Genomic DNA, 27008 nt, shown 5'->3' with positions numbered 1-27008 from the left:
CGTAATCTCTGCGTCAATCTCAATCAAACATGCCCCTTGGGTCATCTGCCAGTGGCTGAAGGAAATGGGCTGTGGCCAGCGGCCGGCGCAGGGTCATTACCATTATTCGGAGAGCGGTGCTGAGTTTTGCAGCAGGCATCGGGCACCCAGTGAGGTCAGAAACAGCGCGATTACTCCGCCTCGTCCAGACGGAAGCGAGATAAATAGTCAGGAATTGTGACGGCCCCACAAGAGCCACGGTGGCGGGTGAGTTAGGGGTTAAAATGACATGTTACACGAGGGGAAAAGGGACCGGAGAGACGGCAGGAGCAACATTTCCAAAGGCTCTAGTGAAAAGACACCAGAGACGAACAGAAGAGAAAGCAAGTGAGATGGTGTGAAAGTGTGTGTGTGTGTGTGTGTGTGTGTTTAGAGAGAGAGAGACAGAGACAATGAGAGCGAATGAGGGATTACGTAATGGGCGGGATGACCGACGCGCTGTAGATGCTTGGTAAGATGGAGCGGGTCGGGAGGCGTTTTCAGCCCTGGCGAGGTGAAGAGTGCAGAGAGCTTTAAATAATACAGCACAGCCCCGCACGGAACCACACAGCAACGGGCAGAACACTAATCAGATCCCCGTCCAGACAAAACTGGTCTGACCTTTAGGACATGGACTCAACAACTTCTGAAGGTGTCCTGCGGTCTCTGTGAACCAAGATGTTTTTCCTGCCCGTTCTGCAGATGCTTGCATGGACTGAGAGGTGTGGAAGCTGGCGGTCAAATACGGCCTGAACACGCGGTGAACATGGTCTGGAACCAAGGTTCCTCAGCCAGGGCCAGCCCTAACAAATTTTGAGCCCAGTGGTGGCCTAGCGGTCAAGGAAGTTTGCCGGTTTGAACCCCGATCCGCCGAGGTGCCACGGAGCAAAGTCCTCACACACTGCTCCCCGGTGCCTGTCATGGCCGCCCACTATTCACTAAGGGTGATGAGTTAAATGCAGAGTACACATTTCACTGTGTGCCCCGTGTGCTGTGCTGCTTCAAGATTTAAGGTGGCACCCCCTCGTATCGCAGTAAATTACTCACAAGAAGCGTAATATCTTTGCCTTAGACATTCTTTCATTTAAATACATTTAAAAAATATGCTTGTTGACACATCATAAAAATGACCATCATTATTATTATTACTACTACTTAATTGGCTTTGCTAATGTTGGTTTATTCTTTTCATATTAAGGCATATTAATGGAAGCCAGTTTTAAGAATAGTGGACTGTTTTTTCTTGCTCCGTTTGTGGCATTTCCCTATACTGCCTATGCCACTGAGGCCCTGTCCTCAGCAGAGCATCATACTGCCTTCACCGGCTTATCTTCTTCGCATAGTGCAGAAGCTACCACCTCTTCACCATGTATATATGGCACGTGAAAAGGACATGATGTTTCTCAGGTGCTCCTGGAGGTGAACTTTCATGCTGAATAGTCTGCTGTGGCACATTTCTAATACCTCTGACCAGACCAGACAGTGAGTGTCTGACAGCCTTGAAGGCCCATAACCCTGTTCCTCCTTGACCCACTTTAGAACCACTTTGGTTCTAACCTGCGGGTTTGAGAGTTTTTTAGAACCTAGGGCTGGGGAATTACATGATTTTGATTGATGGCGAAAAAATTCAGCTCAATCTTTTTCATGATCGATAAAATTCCAGATATTAGCATCTTTTGTGTGTGTCTTTACATCACTTTTAAAGAGTGTCACGACATGCTCCCCTTTCCCTGGGTTTATGTCTGTGTCCTCCTGATAAGTCCTCGTCCTGCAGTGTGCACTTGGCGTTGTACTTCTCTCTCTTCCGGGTTGTTGGTTCCTGACCCCTTCCTTCCCCAGGGCCCTGCGGCCTGGGCGGGGATCCTGTTATTCGGCCTGGTGTGTCTACGCGTTCCCCTATTTCAACTTGCGCGATCCGGAGATCTTCAGGGCTGCTCCGAGGTGTTTCCCATGGCTGATGTCATCCCCGTAAGGCTGGTTCGTGCTCACGGTTTGTATGTTGTGTATTAGAGGCGTGAACCTTCTCTGGTGTCACGATTCGATTACGATTATCAGCGCCTCGATATTGATGCTTCACGATGCATGCCATACAATGTCACTCCGTTTAGTCCTCGCTCACCTTGTAACAGTATGTACTGTTCGTTCTCCTTTAAATGCACACCTTTCTCTGCATTTCTCTGATTCGTGTGTAGTGGAGGAAACCCGTTACAACCTGAAGCCCCAAACGCCAGAAAAGCGCCTGGTCCAGACGTCCGTGGCGTCAGGTGAGTGCGGACTGAACACAGACCGCTTTTCTGCGCATTGTAGAAAATCTAAAGCCGCTTTTCATGGCTCAGTGAGAAAAGTCAGCGTGTTTTTCTAGACTCCTGGTAAGACGATAATGTCGGTTTGTAGATCTCTGGACACTCAGAGAAAGATCCGATTTTCCTCCGTTCCAGCTTCGTGTGTGTGTGTTTCAAAGTGGCAGAAAGAAAACTCGCCTGCGTGCATTCTATTAAGTTTCAACTTTGACCGCGGTGCGAGAACAAGGCCGGCGGGTGCCTCACCCTGTAGCGTGAAACTCGTACCCGGAGCCGCGCTGTACTCAGGCCGCCACAGTCACTACCGGCACTACTTTTTCACAAGAAAATCACCATTATAATATAATCGATTATGTTCTGCACTGCATCGATGCAATATCGTCCACGTCTGCACCGCGATGCATCGATTATACGATTGTGTATGTGCCATTCAGGAATGGGTGTGAGCCCAGGAGGGGTCTGCAGGAGAGCTGGAAGGTTCTGGTATCCATGTACAAGGCATTGAACTTGGGACACTGGACGAGCAGGCCGCAGCGTCAGACTGTGTGAAGCTCAGCACACCGTTGAGCCAGAGGGGACCCACTTGTTTCCGTGCGAGGCGTTTGCCATTACGCTTTCACTGTGCCCAAAAATAAACTCAATCAGCTCCTCGGTGTCCATTGTCCCTCTGCACCATGGGTGTGACAAAGGGAGACACACGGCTGCCAGATATCTGACATATTCATAGTAGCTCCCCGATGCCCGTAAAATTGCATGAAACATCCCGAAAACTAGAGCACGCAAACAAGGGCATGAATGTGAGACATTAACATCATGTGCAAACATGACGGAATTAGAGAGACGGAGTGAGAGAGAGGGAGAGATAGAGAGAGGGAGGGAATGTGTGGATCACTGCATGTTTTCCAATTCCATAGACAAACAGCATCCTGATTGGCTTACTTTTCGCAGTAAACCAATCAGATTTCAGTGTGGGCAGGCTTTTATTTAACTTCTCCAGGAGGTAACTGTTATCGATACAGCTGAATTTTATTGAAAAATTTGGTTTTTCAGTTTTTACTGTGAATTCACCGACATTGGAAATTTTACACCGAGATTACTTACAGCCAATTTGTAGAGGCAAAATATTCAGAAACATAGATATTCGTTTGGTGACACATTTAACCATCACCCTTGGTGAGCAGTGGGCAGCCATGACAGGCACCCGGGGAGCAGTGTGTGGGGACGGTGGTTAGTGAAGTGAATGTGAAGTAATTGTCACTTGTGATGCATAGCAGCACAGCACATGGTGCACACAGTGAAATTTGTCCTCTGCCTTTAACCCATCACCCTGAGTGAGCAGTGGGCAGCCATGACAGGCACCCGGGGAGCAGTGTGTGGGGACGGTGCTTTGCTCAGTGGCACCTTGGCAGATCGGGATTCGATCCGGCAACCTACTGATTACGGGGCTCCTTCCTTAACGCTAGGCCACCACTGCCCCCAATGCTCAGTGGCACCTTGGTGGATTGGGATTCGAACCGGCAACCTTCTGGTTACGACCCTCGTCCTTAACCACTAGGCCGCCGCTGCCCCAAAATTGAAAAAATATAATCGTTCAATATGGGAAAATATATTAGGGTCAGTTTTTTGCAATATCGCCCAGTCCTACTAAAACCTCAGTTTCATATCAAGTAGGGTTGCAACAGATTGAGGCAATACAACAAACAACTGTTATATCAGCCACAGAGCAACAACTAAAACACTCCTTCTTGTGATTAATTCAAACGTTGCTGTTTTAAGACAGAAGGGAACTGGAGGACGGGACAGAGAAAGAGAGTGACTGCCCTCGTTTTCTTGCTACCTGCATTGCTGAAGGTGAGGCAGGACGCACTTAGAGCCGGCCTAGATACACCAAGTCCTGTGACCACTCAGGTATCTGGGACGCCAGCTTCCACCTGTCCCGGTGCCTGGGCCAGTGCATGCGCACGTTCTGTTCAACGTGAGCCGAGCGAGTGCGGCTAGAAAACGTGCATCGACCCCTGTCCCCGCGGCGCAGGATGCACAAAAAGAATGAAAACCGGGAGTTTGCATCAGTCTGCTCTGCTCAATACGACTAGATTAGCAAGCGACGGTGCCAATGTGTGCTAACTGAGGCATGATGGGAAGCGAAAAGAGCGCATCCAAACTGGCATCTAAACTTAGGGTGATAGTAGCCTAGTCGGTAACTCGCCTATGAACCAGAAGACCCAGGTTCAAATTCCACTTACCGCCATCATGTCCCTGAGCAAGACACTTAACCCTAAATTGCTCCAGGGGGGACTGTCCCTGTCACTACTGATTGTAAGTCGCTCTGGATAAGGGCGTCTGATAAATGCTGCAAATGCATGGATTTGACCAGGGGAGGCATTTCCCATCGGGTCTTCATTTGCATAAACAGGTCCAATGGTGACCAATGGAGATGGGCAGGGTAACATTTATCCTTGCCGGGCCTCGGCAATTTCATCAAACGGCTTATCGTACGGCTTTTAGAACCGCTGGTCCTGCTCTATGAATCTGATGAGCTCCCCGGTCTGATCTCAAAGACGGAAGTCTCCGCACGGTGACCCATTGCACCGCCGCATGAATACCTTTACATTCCCACTGCGCAGTAATGAGCCGCCACTCCTCGCACGGCTCCTCCATCTCCACAGACCATCGTGGCGAAGAAAAAGGAAAAAAACAATTACCACCAGCTTTCAGGTCCTGAAAGGTGTGCTGGCTTCAGACGGCACATGAAGGGTGGGCAAGGATCTCATCTTCTGTTACAGACAGCATCACATGCCCTGCGAGCGTTTTCTATGTGCGTCATCGGTACAGGAATTAAGACGTCTTTGTGACAAGTTCCTCAATTTTCAAACAAAGCAAAAGGGGTAAATGGGGAAAGAAATTGGCAAGGCAGGGCGAGAGAGGAAAAAAGGGAAAGAGGGAGAACTGAGTTGTTGACAGGATCCCACCTGGACATTGATTACACTTCCTGTGTCCTAATCCATTCCTCTCAGCGTGCACTGGCCTAATTGCACAGGAGACACACACACAGACGCACACACACACACACATCTGACCCTGACTGGATATAAAATGAAGCATATTGGATTGTTGAACTGCAGCAATGTGTATTATGTGATCATTTTGGAAAATGAGAGGTGCCTTTTGCCTCTGAGCCTGGTGGCCTTGGCGTTGCATGAAATTGAAGGAGGAAAAACGGCATTAAATCTGTTGTCACCGTGTCGTGCTATTCAGAATCGTGAAATGTGCTTTTCTGTTGTCTGGGATACGTTTCCGACTTGTTTCATTAATCCCGTCCAGATCTAGTGTAGGAGAATGTCACCTCACAGTGACGCCGAGCCACCATGATGTCTTGTTATGTAACAGCCCAACAACAAAAAAATATGCCCATATAGACTGTGAATGAATGAATTTCTTCTTTTTTGGGCTTCTGAAGGTGCTGAGTGAGACAGAATAACTTGACCCTATCATAGATGCTGAGGAAACTGGGGAAATTTCAAGCCATTCATTTACATAAAAAAAAAAAGGGCGTTTGCATCGCACACAGTCTATACATTAGGGGTGTTGAAATTAATCGTATAATCGATGCATCGCGATGCTGACGTGGACGATATTGGATCGATGCAGTGCAGACCATAATCGATTATCATAATGATGTTGCTTGGTGATTTTCTGTTGGTGAATCTCGTTAAAAAGTAGTGCAGGTAGGGACAGTGGCGGCCTGTTCTACAGAATACAGTGCCGTTCCGTGTCGGAGTTTTACGCTGCGTGGCGTGGCGACCATGACGTATTTTTGTGGGCGACCAATACAATCCAAGCGGGGGTGTCTTCTTTCCGCCACTTCGAAACAGACACACGAAGCGGGAATGGAGGAAAAGCTGATCTTTCTCTGAGTGTTCAGAGATCTACAACACAACAATATCATCTTACCGGGATTTACAAAAACATGCATATTTTTCGTGCGGTGAGCATTCAGTGGAATTAAAAAAATATATGTTCTGTAATGAATACTATTTGGAACTAAGGTGTACCAAATATTACTGCTTTTATGTAATACAAAATGAAATAATACAAAGACCACAGGGACAAGGACCACAGAGCTTGGACCAGTCTGCTCGGTTCCTCTGCTTGGTGGGGATGTTGATCTGCATCAGGACCGGGGCAGACGATTAACTCCGCCCACAACATAGTGCCGTGTGCATTTAAAGGAGAACTACCAGTATATACAACTGTTACAAGGTGAGTGCGGACATAACAAGTTTTTCTGCTCTGGAGCAAATCAGAGCGTCCACACAGGCGAACAAGACCTTAACATCATGTGACCATGTAGATGCATCGATATCGAGGCACTGATAATCGTAATCGAATCGAATCGTGAGACCAGTGAAGGTCCACACCTCTACTATACATCACCAGCGGTTAGTATAGAGGAGGTGATATTCATTCACGCAGGCAGCTCTGGACGATCGAATCAATTCTATTAATTGCAAGTGTGTTAACCACGTGGAGCAGCACCTTCACGCCTAAATGAGGATTAGAGCGCATTTGGATCTAGGTGAGGCTAACGGCTATAAGGACTGGGAGAGAGAACGACGGAGCAGCACGTCGGACTCGTTATTCCGTGCATGTGAAGCACGCAGCCTCCTCTTTCGCTCGCCGACAGCCGGGGCTGCCAGTTCTACGCACTTCCTGAGAGAATGATACAGGAGACGGCAGAGAAGGTGGGAGGGGGGGGGTTCTGTTTTTTTTCAGACTTCCAGAGTCTTGAGGAGCAAAATATGCTCACGCACGTCTTGCCCAGGATAAAAAAGAAAGAGAGACGTCGCTCCTGTAAAACAAGATCTTACCGTTCACGGCGCTTGATAATTAGCGCACTGCAAAAACAGCGTCAACGTTTTCAATCTCAGGCCACGCCAGCCAACTGCTGACTTCAAAAAAGCAGCTCGCGATCAATAGCGGAGCCCCGCCCCAGTTAATCAAACAATCCGCTAAATTAGCCATTTGGCTGAGCTGACAACTGGATTACGCCAAAGGGCCTTTCTGCCAAGCCCCACTCTGTTATTATTGGCTGTGCATAGGCCGCGTGCCGTCCAGCACGAAGCCAAGAAACAACGTCACCGAGGGGCCGATGTCTCAACGTCGTCAGGACTCCCGGCCAGACTGACACTCCCGGTGGCTCCGGGTCTGAGGCCCAATGACGCGTTCATCGCCATTTCAGTAGGCCCAGTGCAATGGATGCATCTTTTAGTTAAAGGTCCCCTATTATGAAAATTATTTAGCATTAATACGAGTTCCCCTGGCCTGTCTATGGTCCTGCAGCGGCGAGAAATGGCGATAGGTGTAACGTGTACCTTGCCCATTCTGCTTCGCCCTTCAGAGAGCGGCAGCTCAGACAGTCGGACCTGGAATTTGTCCTCTTTATGATGTCACAAGGGGAAAGGTTACCTCCCCTTTCTCATGCTTTTTCCGTCTAGAAAATTTCCCACCCCTCCCCTGAAAAAAATAACCCCAACCAACCATCATGGCTTCCAAACACGCGAAGCATCGTAGTTGCTCGGTGATTGAATGTTAAAATGAGCACGTCACACAAGACGCTGTAGAACCAGTGGGTTCTGTTTATTTTTTTCAGGAAAAAGTACCTGGTTCTGTGAACGCCCCCTCAACTTCCATAGGCCGCTCTCCTCCTCGTCCCGCCTCTCTCCTCCTCGTTGGCATTTAAAGCTACACCCAAATGGCGCGCCCTAACAGTGGCTGTAATTCTGCCCCAAGTCGGAATTTCAGAAAGAGACTTCAGATACCGTGTTGGGGGAGCACTGAGACCGATAGAAAAGCAAAAAATTTATTTCATGTCATACATTTCTCGTTCTTTAATTGACCCACTCCTTCTCATATCTCCTTCCATTTCTTCCCCATGTGTTCAGAAAGGGTCTACACAGAAGTAAAAGTCTGACGAAGCCCACTTTTGCTTTTGGGCTGTGTTATTGTTGTTGTTACCCAGCATGCACCACTGTTCCTAGTCAGTGGGGTTGACTTTCGGTGTGGCTCGGCCTCTTACGGAGACGGAATAAATGCCAACACGGTCAAGTCGTGGCGTTATTATTCACTGAGAGAAGCCTTGGGAGCCGACACTGATCCGCAGTTGCAATATTGCTGTTTGTCTTGGGTTGCAGGCGCTGCGAAGAGCTCTAAGCGATGCTCCAAATACAGCGAAACCAGATCCATATCTGGGCCGAGTTGTTTCATAGTAGTTCACCTTTTGTCACGCAGCATTGTGTTACATCGTTTTTTTTCTTGCGCGTTTCCCCGCTCAGACGCCTGTTGGATGGTCGGCAGCAATGGCACGGCGTGGCCGATCTCTAACTGGGTCATAACTCCGCCTTGCCTCCTCCACTCCCACCACTACAGTCATATGATACAAATCTGCAGTGGACTGGCCCCGTTTCGCAGGTTTTGGAGGAGAAATGAGTGGAACCGGCGACATCTTCACGTTAAGATGGTTAAACCTCATTAGGAATCGCTCTTGGCTCGGGCACAAAGTCTCGGCTGGGCTCCAGCAGGATTATTTGTCCTATTAGGGCTACCAGAGATTTCGATCGTCACTAATCCCGGCTAATTAATCAATTAAAAAAAAAAAAGACATTCTGAAATGGGTATTATTACGTCTCTGGGGAAGTGTAATCTGCGCTCCAAAATGGCAGACGAGGCTATCTGGAAATTTTCATGAATTGATTCCGATTATTTTGCTACTCTGCACTACTTTTTATGTCGAGCAAGCACGTAATACCCTGCATTGTAAATGGACGAGGCCCGGAACTTTTAAAAGAAGCGTGCACAAACAGTTTAATGTGCTTTTGTCGAACAGTTAGTGTGGGTCGCGGGCATCCTTGGTATTGGAATGTTTACGACTGATTGGGGATGCGTTCGGTACGTGCACGATCTGCCGCACTCTCATAATCAATATGCACGTTATTAATATCAATTACAATAATAAGAAGAAGAAGGATGATAATGGCAAACTCACCATCTTCCTTCTCGTCAAACACCGGCCTCTTAGAAGAACTGTTCGCCCCCATCCTCTTCTTCCACTTGCCCCAGTGAAACATTGGTGCGGGAGAGCAGCGCGCATTCCTCGCCCGGCGGAGAACTCGGCGAGCGCGGGTCTCGTCGCTACAGCATCGCCCGCAACGGCGCGGAGCTCCGGGGGGCCGCGGCGGCTCTGCCGGTGCCTTCCCGTAGCCGGGCGGGTCGCTTCCTGCTCGGGCGGGCGGGCGGGCTGGGGGGGGGGGAGAACCGCGCTGGCGCTCGGCTCTCGGACACTTCTCTCCGGCGTCGGTCTGCCTCTCTCTCTCTCTCTCTCTCTCTCTCTCACACATTCATACAGAGAGAGAGAGAGAGAGAGAGAGAGGGAGAGAGAGAGAGAGGGGGGGGGCGAGTCACGCGTGTCAGACGCAGCGCGCCCGTTACTTCGTGTCTCCTCCTTTTACTTAAAGCTTTACTTAAAGACACACGTACACACACACACACACGCATCAATGGACGCGCCCGCCTTCCCGCAACACGGGGGTCACTTGGAACTTTTTTTTTTTTTTTTTGCGTTGACTTCGGTCGTGAAGAACGAAGTTCGTTTCGTATAACAGCCCCTTTTTCTTTTATTATTAATTCCTAATTGACGCGCACATTTTTACTCACTTCCGCGTCGTCGCTTGCACTTCTGCTCTGGCGCAAAAGCCTGAATTTGATGTCACGACTGGAGTTTTGGGGGATTTTGGGCCGCGCGGCTTCCCGTAGGAGCTGCTGGATGAGGATTCCTACGGAAACTATGCACACTTGCTTCTGTTTGGATGTAGATGTAGTCGAGATTCTGTAAGAATTTCACTCTACAGTACCCTTTTCATCATAAACACTGTAGTAAAACAGGGATCACTCGAGCACTGGTACTGGTACGGGTTTCATTATATCGACTGATTCTGCCATTCATTCTGCTCCCTGTTGTCCATAAAGGTTTATTTACAGCACAGGCCAAAAGTTTGGACACACCTCCTCATTCAATGTGTTTTCTTTATTTTCATGACCAATTACCATGGGAGATTCTCACTGAAGGCATCAAAACTATGAATGAACACATGTGGAGTTATGTACTTAACAAAAAGTGGAGACCTGGCCTCCACAGTCACCGGACCTGAACCCAATCCAGATGGTTTGGGGTGAGCTGGGCCGCAGAGTGAAGGCAAAGGGGCCAACAAGTGCTAAACACCTCTGGGAACTTCTTCAAGACTGTCGGAAAACCATTTCAGGTGACGACCTCTTGAAGCTCATCGAGAGAATGCCAAGAGTGTGCAAAGCAGTAATCAGAGCAAAGGGCGGCTATTTTGAAAAAAAAAAATAGAATATAAAACATGTTTTCACTTATTTCACGTTTTTTTGTTAAGTACATAACTCCACATGTGTTCGTAAATGGTCATGAAGATAAAGAAAACACATTGAATGAGAAGGCGTGTCCAAACTTTTGACCTGTACTGTAAATATTAATAGATGTAGCTAATACTACAGTGGAGCGCAGTACAGTAATGGAACAAAAATAACTGTCTTTCGGCAAAAAACTGGATGTCAGAATACCATACTGGGTGGGGTGGCAGTAGCCTAGTGGGTAACACACTCACCTATGAATCAGAACACCCAGGTTCAAATCCAAATTACAAGCATTGCGTCCCTGTCAAAGACACTTGTCTCCGGGGGGACTGTCCCTGTACCTCTGACTGTAAGGCGCTCTGGATAAGGGTGTCTGGTAAATGGCATGAATGTAAACTTAACCCTGAGTGTCTCCAGGGCGACTATCCCTGGATGAGGGCATATGCTGAATATTGTAAATGTAAATTTACATACTGAAAAACTATTTTAAAACATTCACATTTTTCGGGATAAGAATGCAGCCATGAAAAGCTTTCGTGGAGCTGTGTGTGGAGTATTTGCTTAAAAGGACATTAATTGGCAAATTGGCAGTTTGGGATTCGAACCCACTTCCTTGCGAGAAAGGGACACGGAAGTGGACCGTAATCGGAAGTTTGCCTGTTTGAATTCCGAGCTGCCAAGGTGCCACTGAGGTCCCACTAAGCAAAGTACCGTCCCCACACACTGCTCCCCGGGCGCCTGTCATGGCTGCCCACTGCTCACCAAGGGTGATGGTTAAAAGCAGAGGACACTTTTCGTTGTGTCACCATGTGCTGCGCTGCAGTGCTTCACAATGACAATCACTTCACTTAATCACCATTAATCACAGAGTAGAAAAGAAATATAGGTACTACTAGGTTATAAAGGAAAGATAACAGTTGAAAGTTTGTACTGGCTAACTTTTTGTTGTTATGTTGTGGCTAACTGGCCATATTTAATTGGAAATTTTTTTAATTATTCCACTCGAGTGATTGGGGGGCATAAACAATAATTAGCATGAACTATATGAATGGGAGTTAATTAGCTGGCTCACACTGTCAGCATTGTTTTCTCTAGGAGGTGACGGTCCGGCTGGGGCCAAAAGCAGCTTCCTAATTAAAGCAGCAGAGAATGGGCAGGGAAGGGGACACCGGCGACCTTCATTTGGACCTTAATTGTTATGACACTGCCACTAAAACACAAGCCAAGCCAACAGGAAGCGGTACAGCCATGCAGTTCTCCAAAGACGTCCTCTGTTTGAGGAGCAGGCAACCGGGGGGTGGTAGTAGCCTAGTTGGTAACACACTCGCCTATGATCCAGAAGACCCAGGTTTAAATCCCGATTACTACCATTGTGTCCCTGAGCAAGACACTTAACCTTGAGTTGCTCCACGGGGACTGTCCCTGTAACTACTGGTTGTAAGTCGCTCTGGATTAGGGCGTCTGATAAATGCCATAAATGTAAAATGTAAATGAAAGAGGTTTCATATTCCCTTTTAAAGATGACCAACCTATAGGTAATTTAACAACTGGGGTGATTATTGCATTGTTGATCTCTGATTTGTTATATAAAAACTTTCAAAATGGCATCATATTCAAGTTCATTTAAAAAAAAAAACGTACCTCCAGAAAAATTCTGTTGGTTTTTTTCTTTATTTTTGCTTGATAGATTTTATGTCTAGATGGAAATGAAATATCTGCCCTTCCAGGCACATCAATCTGGTTGGATGTGAGGAACAATGGACTATCTCACCTTCCTGCAAAGATTGGGCAGCACAGGTATCTCCAGTGGAGATGTTATTTGAATCTGTTCTGTTCGGCTATTTGCTCGTCTGCTGGTTCATTTATAGGACCTTTCTATCCAAGTTGTTCAAAACTGTAATAGGATCCAACATTGTCACATATGTGTTTTAAGGGACGTCAGAAGTGACCCTATCTTTTTTAACATGAGCATTTTATTTGACTCTGACACTAAGGCAGACATATCTTAATATTTATCATTAAGGTTTAGCATTTTGGTCAACAGTGTTTCTGTAGGATGGGCCACATCAGTGTCCTACTTTCAGATGATCCTTTTATAACCTCTGGGACCCACTTTATTTATATCCGTCTGTGCAATGCCCTTAACTGCAGTTATTCACTGTTGACGCTTGAAGGTGCATGAAAACGTTACTGCTGGAGGGAAATCCGATCTCAGCACTGCCGGTGGAGCTGGGTAAGTTGCCTAAAATGCGTAAAATGCATATTACCAAATGCGTACTACCATTTTCTTTGGTGTGTGCATGTATGTAAAAATGATCCTGTATGATTTTGTGTTAAGGACAGCGGCGAGCCTCAGAGGCTGTCCCATTTTGTTCCCCCCACAGGACGTTGTGCAGCAGGGTGTCTCTCCTCCTGGTGAGTACAGGTAGTTCTACCCGAAGGTGAGGCAAGCAATAAAGTATTTGTGTGTGTGTGTATGTGTCTGTGTCTGTTCTCCAACCACCATCTGTGGTTTCACAGTAAAAAAAAAAAATGCCCAGACTCAAAAATAGCTTCTTGCCCTGGTTCCTCTTCAGCAGTGTGACTTCTGTTCCCTTGGAGACGGTGCGTGTGACGAGTTTGACTTTTGGCGCAGCGAGTTGCCTCAGTATTTTTAGACTGATGAGATTGATCGATAAATGTCCCCGGGCCGATCAGCTCCATTGTCTTTGCATAATCAGCATTGCCAAACTGTCAAATGCTCGGGTTTGGATCTGGCCGTCTGAACTGTAATTGGCTCACAAAGCCCATTGTGTTTTGGGAGAAATGACCTGACGCAATGATGCGCCCCAAGGCCCTGTTTGCAGCTTAGCAGAAAAGCATTAGGCTTTTAACATTTCATGTTAGATTATGTCATGCTGCCTTACGCCTGAGTTGGCAATGAACGAGCTGTGGGCTGCCGCCGCCCTTACACTCGCAGCCGGGGATGTGACCTGTCTTTCCTGGGCCAGAGGTTAAAAGATCACAGTAACCCTCGCCACATGTTCATAAAGCCAAGGATGTGACCTGTCTTTCCTGGGCCAGGGGTTAAAAGATCACAGTAACCCTCGCCACATGTTCAATTAACCAGGAGAGCGGCACAGATTTGCATGTGAAGTAGCGGCGGCGCGTGGCTTGCTCGACAGAGCCACCCCCCCCATGGAGAAGCTGCATTTGTCGAAGCTGATGAGATCTAGCCTGGAGCTGTTTGAGGAGGCCCCAGATGAAAGGGACCTGAGATGCCTCAAGGACCTCAGGAAGAAGAAGATAATTTGGGCAGTGGTGGCCTAGCGGGGGCAGTGGTGGCCTAGTGGTTAAGGAAGCGGCCTCGTAATCAGAAGGTTGCTGGTTCTAATCCCGATCTGCCAAGGTACCACTGAGGTGCCACTGAGCAAAGCACCGTCCCCACACACTGCTCCCCGGGTGCTTGTCATGGCTGCCCACTGCTCATTCAGGGTGATGGGTTAAATGCAGTGGACAAATTTCACTGTGTGCACTGTGTGCTGTACTGCTGTGTATCATGTGTGACAATCACTTCACCTTATTTATTACTTTATTATTATTATAATCCAGATGGAAAGGGCTGACCTGTTAAACCTTCCCATAACAGCAGGGGGCAGTACAGGCCTCGTTATTCACCTTGTCTCCTCTATTGAAAGGTACAATTTTAGCTTTAGAGTTACAGGTCCACATGTTGTGGATCAAAATTGAGGTATTTTAATCTGCCATTTTGTAAGAAATGCATTTTAACAGTATTACACTTGTGGTATTATTTATGTTTAAATATGCATGTTTACAATGCAGAAAAGATTATATGTGTCCACTCACACACGAAACACGATTCTGATGAAAATTGTAATTGCTTTTTAATGTTATCAGAAATATCATTGCAAACCTTTTTGCTCCTTCTCATGAGATGTCAATATTACTATTCCAAAGAAGTCTATTTATGTGGTGGGAAAAAAAGAACTAGCCAGAGGCAATGTGTTCCCACAGCTTCCACCAGTCCTCACACAGCAGTGGAAGCGGACTGAGGAAATGAGACTGGCTGGCATGAGACAGAAAAAACAGGACATTCTGGAGCAAAAGCCAAAGTAAGCCATGTGGTGCGATGCAGTAAGAGGTCATACACTTAGGTCATGTTAAACGGGAGGTGGGACTATATGATGCAGTGATTTTCACAGCCTTTGTGGGGTCTATAGTTTTGTTTAAACTGCACTTATTCTCATCGAGGATCCACATACAGATGCATGTACAATTGTTCATGTATAACACACATAGGTCAGGAACAGCAATAATGTTAAAGTAACTGCAGGTAGATTACGGACCTCCATTGTTACCTCTCCCAGCAGGTTCTGAAAAACACTGCCGGGTTGTAATGTAAGTGGTGAACCAGGAATCCAAAATGTATGAATGGCAGGAAGGGTCATGTAATGTCAGATGACCGCAAAAAGATACCGTCACTCAGTGAACTGTAAGTGTGAAATCTCAGGTCCATGCAGCAAACGTGATACTGTGCAGGTCCGGTAATGAACCCCCTTACTGTCTTCTTCAGGCCTGGATGGCCAAGGCCAAGACGCTGCAGACCATGGTGTCTGGATGAGGTAAATTAGTTTTAATTAATCGTTAAAAAATGCATCACGATTAGTTAATAACTATTTTCCATCACTGCGTTGTGGTTGCCACTCATGTGCTTCCTGCATGGCAAACACAAAATGCAACTGCTTTAACAGCACTGGTTTATTTTAAATCATTAAATCTTTGAAACTGATCAGAGTGATTTACACTTTTATATTGGTAGCCCATATAAATATACACAATCATTTGTATATACAATGGTTTTTTTTCTGGACTGGTCTTTGTTTCACCGGTATGGGCATTATCGGCATAGTCATTCAGCCACAGTCATCGCCTTTGATGAATTGCGCTCACCATTTAAGAATTTTTATTTTCGGAAGCATTAATTTTTCCATGTCCTTTAAATGCAATTCTGTTCCGTTCAATGGCACATCTTCAAGATTGCACAGAGAGAAAGTGAAGAGGCTGTTCAGAAGTGTTGAATTTCTGCTCAATTAGCAATTGCTTTGTTCGTTCCTTCTCCGCCTACGCCTACGTATACTCCTCTCAGCACCAGTTGTACCCGGTCAAGGGATCTATTTTCATCCCATCTGACCACTGTCCCTTGATACTAATCCAGCTGCCAACGCAATTTCACGTCTTTGAGCTTCTGTTTAAATAAAAGCTTCTTTATTTTTGCAACCCTTTCAAACAGACTGATGGCATGGAGGTGGTGTTTTTGGCACCTTGGGAAACTTGCTGACCCAACATACAACAACATTCCTACTAGTTACAGTATTTAGATTTGTTTTTAATTCAATGAATGACTGTAAGATGTTTCAGTATGTCACCCAAGTCCAGTTCTCGTAAAACCACTTGGTTTAGGCAAAGGTTGCCTCTCCTGGGCCTGAAATGAAAAGGGCATTTCATTTGTTAATCTGGTTAAACACATTGCCACACATTCTTTTGTAACACAGACTGACCTGTTTTGTCCAATGTTTTGTGGCTCAATTTGCCAAAAAATAGTGAATGTTGGTTTTGACAGAAGGGTGTCAGAACACAGAACACAACAGTTCATTGTGAAGGCAGGCCGTCGGAGGCAGTGTGATGCCGGGGTCGATGATCTGCTGGAAACCTTGGGTCACTTGGACACCTACAACCTACCTAAACATTGTTGCTGAGCAAGTACACCCCTTCATGTAAACAGTGTTCCGTGCAAAAAAAAAAAATGGTTCAAGTACTGTGTGAGGAGCACAAAAACCAAGTTGGGCACATTGACTTATATTCTCCAGCCCCTTGAACATCTGTGGAATGTGCTTATCCATGAAGGCACCACCTCACAATTTAAAGGACTTCAGCAGTCAACTACTGGTCCAGTAGTTTTGGTCTAGTGGAGTCCTCGTCTGGCAAAAGGGGGCACCAACTCTGTATTAGGCAAGTGGCCATAACGTTTTGCAGGGAAGACCAGAGCTATTACTTTCATTTTGCTGCTCTGACTGCTCTCGCTGCAATATATTAGCATTGGACGATCATTATCATGAAGACTAATGTTGTAGTGGAGTGTGGCAGACTGAATTTGTCCTCCAGGACACACAGTCCAACTAGCTCAGTTGCATAATGCTCTAAATAATACTCACAGTTCCAGACTCCATCAGGCAGTGCTGCCTGCACGGGGGCCTGGTTGAATTTTGTATTGACCTCGTGCTCAGACAGCACCTCACTCAGACGACTGACGCTAACTGTGAGACCATCGTTGCACAGCTGTTCTCGTATTAATTTATGTAATTCGTAGCTGTGACATAAATTCCTATTTACTTTATCTTGCTTCGAACGCATGCTGAATAGCTTCAGTGCTCTCATGACTGAAGATCTCCTCAGACTCAGGACCATTCGTTGAACATTTTTTTCCAATATAATCTTTAGAATGGACTATTGTGCATTTGTGTTATAGACGCAATAATGCCTACAAGAGATGTTTATTGGTCCAGAGGGATGAATAGAAATATGCTCTTATCAAGAGAACTGTACTAGAGTAAGCTCAACTGAATGCAAAATGTGAACAAAATCCAGAGAGCTGGGGAGTTAAGACCTTGCTTAAGGACCTTCAGGGACATCTTGTGGCCAAAAGAGATTAGCACCATCATTTCCTGGTCATGCATTACAGTCCACAGAAGTTCCCAGGGTTCAATGTTTTGAGGCTTTAAAGTCGCTGAAAATAATAATGGTATATAGATGACACCCTAAATCATTTAGTACACTGTTAATAAATAAGCTCAATTTAAACTACTCAGTAAGTACAGTTCTAATTTCTTTTATTTGATCCTTTATTAGTCCCACAAGTGGGACATTTACAGTGAAAACACAATGACAATCAAAGCATTTTATTAAACAGTAAAGAATTAAGTAAGCATTAATTAATATATGCATGCCTGTTTGACATCAGGCCATGCTTGCCTTCAAACAAACTCAGAACCTTGATTTGTCCTCCTTTGACCTTTGACCTATTTGCGTTCTCCCACCCCCTTGAGCTGGAGCTGGAGCAGCGCATCAGCAGCCACATGGAGACGGGAGAGGCGCAGGACATCCAGCAGCGCTGCCAGTGATGAGGCTGAGGCGGCAGGAAAGGAGCGTACTGCCGTGTCGCGCAAGCTGCTGCCATCTCCTGTCATGAAACACATCACCGCAATCAGCAGAAGGGAGAGTTTCGTAAGCGCCTCTCGCCATGTAATGCAAGACTTCATTTGCTGTCACAACATCTGTCACACCTCGCAAAGCAGTACTTCTACATTCCGGTTCTTAAGTGCGCTATTGTTCTTATTGCCAGCTGTTTCAACTAGACCACCATGATCTACACTAGGCCTGGGCAATTCATGAAGCGAGGCTACATGATGAAGGGCAACATTATAGGTGCCATTATCCCGACAAGATTTGAAAATGGCGCTCATTTATAATTCACTGTCATAATCTGGTCGGGCAGGGGCCACTCCGGGTCCGGAGTTCGGACCGGAGTTTCGTGTCCACCTGTGTATGATTGTATAAAGCTGCCCTGTTCGTGTCTGTTCGCCGTCGGGTCATTGTTTGGTGATGTTTCCCTTGTCCACCATGTATTAAACCCCTGTTTCGTGATGTCGTGCGTATGCGTCCTTCTTCCTCGCCATGTCCAGCCATCGTGACATTCACTGACATGTTCGTTTACTTATCAGTGACTGAAAATGAAGCAGTCATGTGGTAACCAGACGATGAATGAAAGTTAAAAGGATGCAGCCGCGCCTGTGGATGTTAAAAGGGCTCAGGGGGGTAGACTGCGTAAGCTCTTCTCTCTTATTATATACATGTATAAACCGCAAGGGAATGGCTACCATTTCCGCGTCTTGTCATTTGTGAGTTGTGAATTATTTACTCTGCAGGAAACAGGATGGTAGAAAACGGGCACCAGCTGAGAGGAACACATTTAAAAGAAATTCAAGTTTGGATGGTTTACAACTTCATGGGATATTTGCATTTACATGATTTCTCTATTTATGATTGCATCCATGTATCGATCATTTACATTTACGGCATTTACCAGACACCCATCTCCAGAGTAGTTACAATCAGTAGTTACAGACACTCGGAGTTCAGTGTCTTGCTCAGGGACACAATATTGGTAAGTGGGATTTGAACCTGGGTCTTCTGGTATTGCACTTGGTATTGCAACACACTTCCTCTGGAGTCTACAACTGCAAATCGTTTCCTTACGCCTCTCATTTTTACACTGACTCTGCATTTAGGCAGAAAGGCTGTTGTGGGACCTGGAGCAGAGGAAGACGTGGCGAACCCTTGAGTACAGATGCAGTGCCTTCACTGGCGAGAACCCATGCTGAGACTAATAACTGCTTTACATGAAAGCGCTGGGCTGAGAGAACCCTGCACAGTTTTCACGGCAGCACTTCTTCATAGTGAACACTTCTGGGCCTTGGAACTGTTAGCGCTCAGTGATTGACACCCATCAGTATATTGTTTATACTTTGGAAATTCTTTAATTGTCACTATATCAGTATAAATGAGCAGTCTCCGCCTATACAACAGCGGGTGACTCACTCGCCTATGAACCACACAAATACAAAGTAACAGTGAAACTGTCCATATGGATAAAGTTCATCTGCTAAAATGCCATAAATGTAATTGACATTTTTTCACAATCAGAATCACAATTTGAGGTTAAGTATGTTCTCTATCCCGTAAAACTGTACAATGTGGACTAAAAGGTTTTGTTTCTTGGCTCTTGAAGCAAAGTCCAGGAAGAAATGCAGGCAATGCAGGTGACTGACGACCTGGTGACCCTCTAACCTTGCGGTTCCAGATCCAGCCACCGCGCGGCGCTGCGCTCCTCCCGTCATCTGAAGCGGGGAGCGTGGGCCTGGAACCGGACAAACGGGCATCATGCGCAAAAAAATAATTATGTACAGTACAGGCCAAAAGTTTGGACACACCTTCTCATTCAATGTGTGTTTTGTATTTATATTGGTAGATTCTAACTGAAGGCATCAAAACTATGAATAAACACATGTGGAATTATGTACTTACCAAAAAAAAGTGAAATAACTGAAAATTCGAGTTTCTTCAAAATAGCCGCCCTTTGCTCTGATTACTGCTTTACACACTCTTGGCATTCTCTCGATGAGCTTCAAGAGGTCGTCACCTAAAATGGTTTTCTAACAGTCTTGAAGGAGTTCCCAGAGGTGTTTAGCACTTGTTGGTCCAGCTCACCCCAAACCATCTGGATTGGGTTCAGGTCCGGTGACTGTGGAGGCCAGGTCTCCACTTTTTGTTAAGTACATAACTCCACATGTGTTCATTCATAGTTTTGATGCCTTCAGTGAGAATCTACCAACGTAAATGGTCATGAAAATAAAGAAAACACATTGAATGAGAAGGTGTGTCCAAACATGTGTTGAAAACAACGGGCTTTAAAATAATCTGTCTTCCTTTTCTTTTTTTTTTAATTATAATTATTATTCTACGTAAAAGAAGATAACCCAATAAATGGCGTGTGCATGCATATGTGATCGTTTAGACATTTAAATGTTGGGATAAGATGCAAAGAATCCCTGATCCGCATCTTCCACGTAGACCAATCAGTGTTAATTATCGGCCGCTAATTAGCCGGGATGAGCGCGGTTCACGGTCCGGGTCGTCTCGCCGCTCTCTGCGGGGTGATGTCACTGCTGCTGTAATTGCCTCGGCGGAGGCGATGGCGTCACTCCGTGCCCCGGTGTAGCCTCCCCAGCTCGGCAGGAGAAGGGAGTCGGATCTCAGGGCCGACGCGACCGTGGCTCCGCGGCCGGGATCGTGCAGCAGCGACGCGGACAGCGCAGCCAGGAAAGCATGGAGGCCGCGGCCGAGGAGCTGCGGGCCGGCTCCCGAATTCCGGTGACCGTCGAGCAGATAGTGAACGACACGCTGGTGGTGACGTTCGCCTACAGGGAGAGGACTTACACCGGCATCCTGCTCGACTGCAGCAGAAAGTGAGTTTGGATAAAATGGCGGGTTTGTTTTATTTTATTTTATTTTTTTTGTGGCCGCTCCGCCGGCTTCAGGGCCCGAGTCGGGGGGGAGGCCGGTTAGACATCACTAACCAGGGCCTTGTCCACTTCGACCTCCCGGTTTAGTCGACGTGAGGGTAATTCGTGCGGACATCCTCGTTTTTACGCGCTCGCTGCTCCGGTTTTCAGTTTCAAATCGTTTTGATCCACACGCGTTTTGAACAAAAGATTTTTTTTTTAAAGCAGCTACCTGATTAGCTAAGTAGCTTTTTATGCTAGCTAGCTAGCTAAATAGTTAGCGTCTGTATAGGTGCACAAAATGGCGAGATCACTGCTTTATTTCGGCACTTTATGTATATATTTATTTAGTTTTTTTTGCCAGTGGGACTAAACGTTGCTTTTCTTTGCAGGTCCTGCCTGCCCATCAGATATGTGTATCATTTTTAATAATAGGGGGTCAAGTGTTTTTTTTTTTTTTTTTGTTTTTTTTTTGTTCCATCTGTCCAAGTGTCTCATGTGCAGCTGAATAATATGCTAATTTGGTCCTTTTTCTTTTTAAATAAAAAATATAATAAAATAATACTAATAATAAAACCTTAAACCATTCAGGTATAATAGCAAGAGGAATTCATCTCTATTGAGAGATGATCTGCTAATAATAATGTCCTGCAGGCCAAAGTACCTGTTCTGGACCGGTTTCCGTCAGGGGTCAGACACGCCTGCATGTCAACAGGATTACGTTGTGCTTGGTTCAGTTTAATCGGGATGAACTATTCGGGGGTAAAATATCGTATCTATGTAGTATTTTTTATTTTTTTGGAAGTGACTACCTGTTCTTTGTTCAGGGTCCGAGACGTGCGGCTTGTTGAAGTGCTTGGTGTTCGTTTCTCGATCGTATTCGTCCTGTGGATCGCCGTCCGCGTGGATTTCTCCTCTTTTGCTCCTGTAGTGCGGCGTGGCTGTGAAGCCACCATGTGTGGATGGAGCCCGGCTGAATTCAACGAGAAACATGCCACAATTTTACTGCGGCCGCCTGGATGTCAACAGATTTGACATCCTGCATAATTTTTTTTTTTATTTTTACAGTTAAACCTGCCTTGTTTTATTGTCTTTAATGGCATGTAAAGTGAAGTGATTGATGCACAGCACACGGCACCTGAGCAGATCGGGATTCGAACCGGCAACCTTCTGATTACAGGGCCGCTTCCTTAACCGCTAGGCCACTACTGCGTGTTTTCTAAAACGCAGGGCCTCCCCAGGCACTTTTATTTAATACTAATTAATAACACAATAAAATAATGAGGGAGATGTGGAAAACCGCAGGCTCTCCTGGCTCTGCCCGTCCCCAGTGACCTTTTTTTTTTTTTTTTTTTTTTTCTGGGACTTCCATGCTGGTTTGTGGCCATGTCGCTTGCTCGTCTGCTGGTGCTCTTGCCCCGCGTTATGGCGGTTCGGCACAGGGACATGTTGTATTTATATTTGGACTCTGCCCTTGTGCCGAACAGAAAGACACGCTTGTCTGCGGTAGTTAATTACACCGGTCCTAAATGGGACGGTGTCACTCCTGTTTTTCACATTTTAAAATGGACCGATTTATTACATGTGTGCATGTGTATTAAAGGTCCTTTTAATCAAGCATTTATTATTAACAAAGGATTATTCTTTCGGGAAAGGTTTTGCATGGCATTAACCCCCAATACATTTGGTGTCTTAACCTGTCAAACTGCATTTAGTTGATTTTTTATAGAGTTTGTAAGGTCCGGAGTGGGATGCCCTAGTCAGAATGCCGTTTGTTGTATACTCATTTAAAACGCAGAACACTTGTTGGACCACACGCACACCTTTTATTGGTACGGTCGGGTAAATCTGGGGTTTTTGTCTCTTGATGGGATCTTGACCGAACATGTAATCGTGTGACAAATGGTTTTAAGACCATCGGAAGTGCTAAGATATAAAAAAACACGGTTCGATGTCTTAATCATTTTTGTTTCTCTGTCTCCCTTTTCTTGCCATTTCTGAACCTAGGACTGGGCTTTTTTGCCTTCCGGATGTGGTAGGAAATTCCGAAGATCCACCTATAACGAAACAGGAGTGTGAAGTCTTATGTGGTGAACGGTGTTCCAAAAGTCCTGGTCACCCGGCCTCACGACAAAAGGATGAAAATAGCGTCCCTGAAAGCGACACCCCTACCCCAGTTCCCGTGCCCGTCACGGTGCCTGCTGGTCAGGCGCCGTACCCTCCTTATTTTGAAGGAGCACCCTTCCCTCAACCCATCTGGGTCCGGCACAGTTACAGCCAGTGGGTTCCGCAGCCTCCTCCCAGGCTGATAAAACGCAAGAAGAGGCGGAGCCGTGAGGCCGGTAGGATGACCATAAGCACAATTCGACTCCGGCCTCGGCAGGTGCTGTGCGAGAAATGCAAGAACACCCTCAACAGTGACGAGGACAACAAAGATGACTCCACAGCATCAAAGGCCACCAGGAAGGAGAATTCGCAGCAGGGCAATGAGGAGTCCAAGGAAGCTTCCTCAAAAGGGCTTAGAAAAGAAGACGGAGACACCATCAAGGAAGGCAAGAGGCGGGAGGATATGCTTTGTATTGATGGTAAACGCTTTAGGAAGGACAAAAAAGAGGACGAGAAATTTTCAACTGGCGATGTGGTACCACACAGTCCGGTCATCAAGATTTCATACAGCACTCCTCAAGGTAAGGGCGAGGTCATGAAGATCCCCTCTAGGGTTCATGGCTCAGTGAAGCCCTTCTGCCCAAAGCAGCTGATGCAGAACGGTCTCCGGGAGCATGACCATCCTCAAGAGCCCCCTAAAGAACATCGTCCCCTGGACCCAACTAGAACTGGTCTAACGGTGTCGATACCTAAACTCAAACTCCCAAAGCCGCTGGTCTCTGGGCAGGACATCACGTCGCCTAAAATCCGCTTCAAGTCGAGGGCTAACGGAGACGAGATCTCCGTCTACGAGGCGGAGCTCGTGAGTGGCGAGCGAAGGCGGAGTCCCAGGGTGTCCGCAATCGGCCTCCCCAACTCGGACTCTGGCGAGAAGACTTCCTTGGAGCTGTGGTCGGGGAGCTCAGGTGAGGAAGCCGAGCGGCACGGGGATCTCACGTTGCTCATAAACTTCCGCAAGAGGAAGGCCGACTCCTCGAGTCTGTCCGTCTGCAGCAGCGACAGCCTGGACGAGTCCAAGTCTTTCAGCTCCGACGGGACGTCGCCGGAGCTGTGCGATCTCGCGCCGGGCGACGAGATCTCGGTTTCGTCCTCGTCTCGGGGAGAGAGCAAAACGGTCCCTCCCCTCACCGTACGGTTGCACACTCGCAGCATGACCAAGTGTGTGACCGAGGAAGGACATGCCGTGACGGTCGGGGACGTGGTCTGGGGGAAGATCCACGGCTTCCCCTGGTGGCCTGCAAGGGTCCTCAGCATTAGTGGCACTCGAAAAGATGAGGGCGGCTGCGAGTCCTCGTGGCCCGAGGCCAAGGTGTCCTGGTTCGGGTCGCCCACCACGTCTCAGCTCTCTGTCGCCAAACTTTCCCCCTTTTGCGACTTCTTCAGGTCACGGTTCAACCGGAAAAAGAAAGGGATGTACCGCCGCGCCATCTTAGAAGCTGCCAAGGCCGTTGGGCACATGAGTCCCGAAATAGCATCACTCCTGTCCCACTGCGAGACGTAGGTGAGTGAGGGTTTTTCCTTTAATGGTGTCCATCTGATCTAGACGTTTGGGACTACAATGGATCATGAATATTCCATTATATGACAGATACATCACATAGCTTTTCCTCTTTTTTTTTTTTTATTTTTATAACCACACCTGATTCCACCCAAAGATTTGGTGGTAGAATATAGATTGATTTTATGTCTAATTAAGCTTTTTGGCAGCAAGAACCTTTTTGTCCTGGCCTGCGAGCTTGCCTTGATGCTTTTAGTAAGCATATTGCTCTTTTGCAGTTGATCGTGTTGAAGCTTGTCAGATATGTTAAAGGTATTTAAGATATTTACATCCTTCCAGCCCATCCGAATAGCGCTCTAGGTTTCGTGTGCTGATTTATTCATTCAGAATAATTTTTTTTTATTTTTATAAAGGTAGCCGGTTTTCAGGCTTAGTCCGTGATTGAGTTGCTGAAATATTCAGATTTTTTTTTAATGCGTCCACCTTACAGTTTAAAGGTGGTCACTTGCTATACATTTACATTTACAGCATTTATCAGGCGCCCTTATCCAGAGTGTCTTACAGTCAGTAGTTACAGGGACGGACCCCCCCCCCCCCTGAAGCAAATTAGGGTTAAGAGTCTTGCTCAGGGACACAATGGTAGTAAATGGGATATTAACCTGGGTCTTCTGGTTCATAGGCAAGTGTGTTCAGTGTGTCATCCCACCCAACAATGATGGCTGCTGACATTTATGGTTCCAACTTTTGGGCAAGTGACTGCTCATTTTTGAGGTGTCTGCTCATTTTGTTTTTGTCTTATTTTTGAAATGCCTAGAACCAGTTTTAAATTATGTAGCGTGTGGTGCCTGTGTTTTTCTGATAATATGACAAGGCAAGATCCAAAATGCTGACCATGAGCATTTCTAGTTCTTTTTCTGAATATATAATTACGCAATGTTTTGTCTGTTCCATTCATGCTAAATTGGTGTCTGATATTTTTTTTTTTTTTTTCTATTCATCCAATTTGAAGATGCTGAATGCTGAAGATCAGACATGTCCTGCAAAGGCTTCACTTCCTGTGGCCTGGCCTTGGGATGAAGTGCTCCAGTAGTTGCCACAGATGTCATGATGGCAATTTTTTCATTGTTCATTTTCTTTGTGTGGCTGGAGGACGATAGTTGCCCAGTTGAGGAACTGTCGTGGGAGCAAGAAAGTCGCCCGTTCTAAGGCTTTCTCAAAAGGCAAAGACTGAAGGATTTATTTTATGAGAATGAGTAGGGAAACACTATCAATGCGAATGTATTTATTGTCCGCCAAACACACTAGGCAACCTTTTTACAATCTTGTTTGAACTGCTGCTGTTTTTTTTTTTTTTTTTTTTTTTTGAAAGGTCCTTTATCCTGCTTCCTTGTGGGTGGCACTTCGTCGCTGCTGCTTTTTTTTTTTTTGTTCCCTCCCCTTCTGTGCCATCGCTGTTGGGTGCCCCCAAAAAAACAAAAAAAAGTCCCCACATGAGTCTGTCAGGTTTCCTTTTCTCTGCAAGTATGAAAATATGAAACTTTCATAAAGGATGCTTCTTTTTTGTAGGTCTTTTAACATGGCGTGTTAGTCAGGCGGGTGTCGACCCCAGGCAGTTACGGTTCCCTTGAAGTAATTTTCAGTCCATGTCTCCCCTCTAGTACCTTGGGGGGTAAAATGTTCTGGATCATTTTGATTCATGGTGTTAATTTTTTTTTTTTTTTTTTAAAAACTTGCTTTAATTATTTAATGTTGTGTAAAAGAGAGGGGGGGAAAAAGCACTTTATCTGTACCTTGGTGGCCTGCTGTGAATCCGTCGACCGAACACTAACTGGAGTTGCAGCACTGACTAGCAGAGAAGAGCTCTCATCGTGGACTTCTTGTTTTTTTTTTGGGGGGGGTACACAGGAATAAAAAGGCTTTCAGAGGATGGCTTTGTGTAAATTGTACAAAAAAAAAAAAAATTTACATCTCCACTCTCCTCTACACACCGACACGTCCCTTTGTAAACCGTGTGTTTCACTGGACGTGTAAAAAAACTACGCATTACGTCTTTATTTAGGTACCGTGGTTTTAATGATGGAGACAGCAGACTGTTTACGCCCAGGACCGCGCCGGAATGCTGAAGGCTCGAGGTGTACGTGAAGATAAGTGCTAATTTACTCTCCGCCCACCCGGCATAGGGGGACATCTGTCTGCCGACATGTCCTATTTTTACCCACATATATACCCTTACTGTAACTAAAAGAAACTATTACGAAAAGTATTAGTGCTTGTGGTGATGTACTTTTTTTTTTTATTTTTTTTTGCACACCACAGCACCCGTCTGGTTAAATATTGCTGTCCAGCTTTTGACGTTATGCTTCTGGCTCCTGGATGCACGTTTCTGTATCCACCATCATCTCATGAGGGCAGTGATGGTGATCCGGTCCAAAATTAGACTACAGCTTTACAGATGGGCCTTTAAAATGGGTCTGTCTG

At 46.2% G+C, this 27008-nt stretch overlaps 2 protein-coding genes across 2 annotated transcripts in view; one reads left to right on the top strand and one right to left on the bottom strand.

Moving 5' to 3' along the window:
* Positions 1-9839, bottom strand: part of stk32c (serine/threonine kinase 32C) — a 62223-nt gene extending 52384 nt beyond the window's left edge. The window contains exon 1 of the mRNA XM_028989663.1: positions 9361-9839. Coding sequence (XP_028845496.1) covers positions 9361-9712 — 352 coding nt within the window. The 5' untranslated portion in view covers positions 9713-9839. The remainder of the gene's footprint in view (positions 1-9360) is intronic.
* A 10684-nt stretch (positions 9840-20523) lies between these two features.
* On the top strand, positions 20524-25864 carry pwwp2b (PWWP domain containing 2B). Its single transcript, XM_028988489.1, has 3 exons — positions 20524-20830; positions 22874-24533; positions 25540-25864. The coding sequence occupies exons 1-2, from the start codon at positions 20691-20693 to the stop codon at positions 24531-24533; spliced, it is 1800 nt and encodes a 599-aa protein (XP_028844322.1). The 5' UTR covers positions 20524-20690; the 3' UTR covers positions 25540-25864.
* The last annotated feature ends 1144 nt before the right edge of the window (positions 25865-27008 follow it).

This window comes from Denticeps clupeoides, chromosome 8 (assembly GCF_900700375.1).
Source record: "Denticeps clupeoides chromosome 8, fDenClu1.1, whole genome shotgun sequence".
NCBI lineage: Eukaryota > Metazoa > Chordata > Actinopteri > Clupeiformes > Denticipitidae > Denticeps > Denticeps clupeoides.
The sequence above is the reverse complement of the archived record's forward strand: the minus strand, read 5'-3'. Positions and strand labels throughout refer to the sequence as shown.

Coding starts and splice junctions, on each gene's coding strand:
- pwwp2b (XM_028988489.1), top strand. CDS start 20,691: ATGGAGGCCGCGGCCGAGGAGCTGCGGGCCGGCTCCCGAATTCCGGTG. Junction 20,831..22,873: donor CTGCTCGACTGCAGCAGAAA/GTGAGTTTGGAT, acceptor TTCTGAACCTAG/GACTGGGCTTTTTTGCCTTC.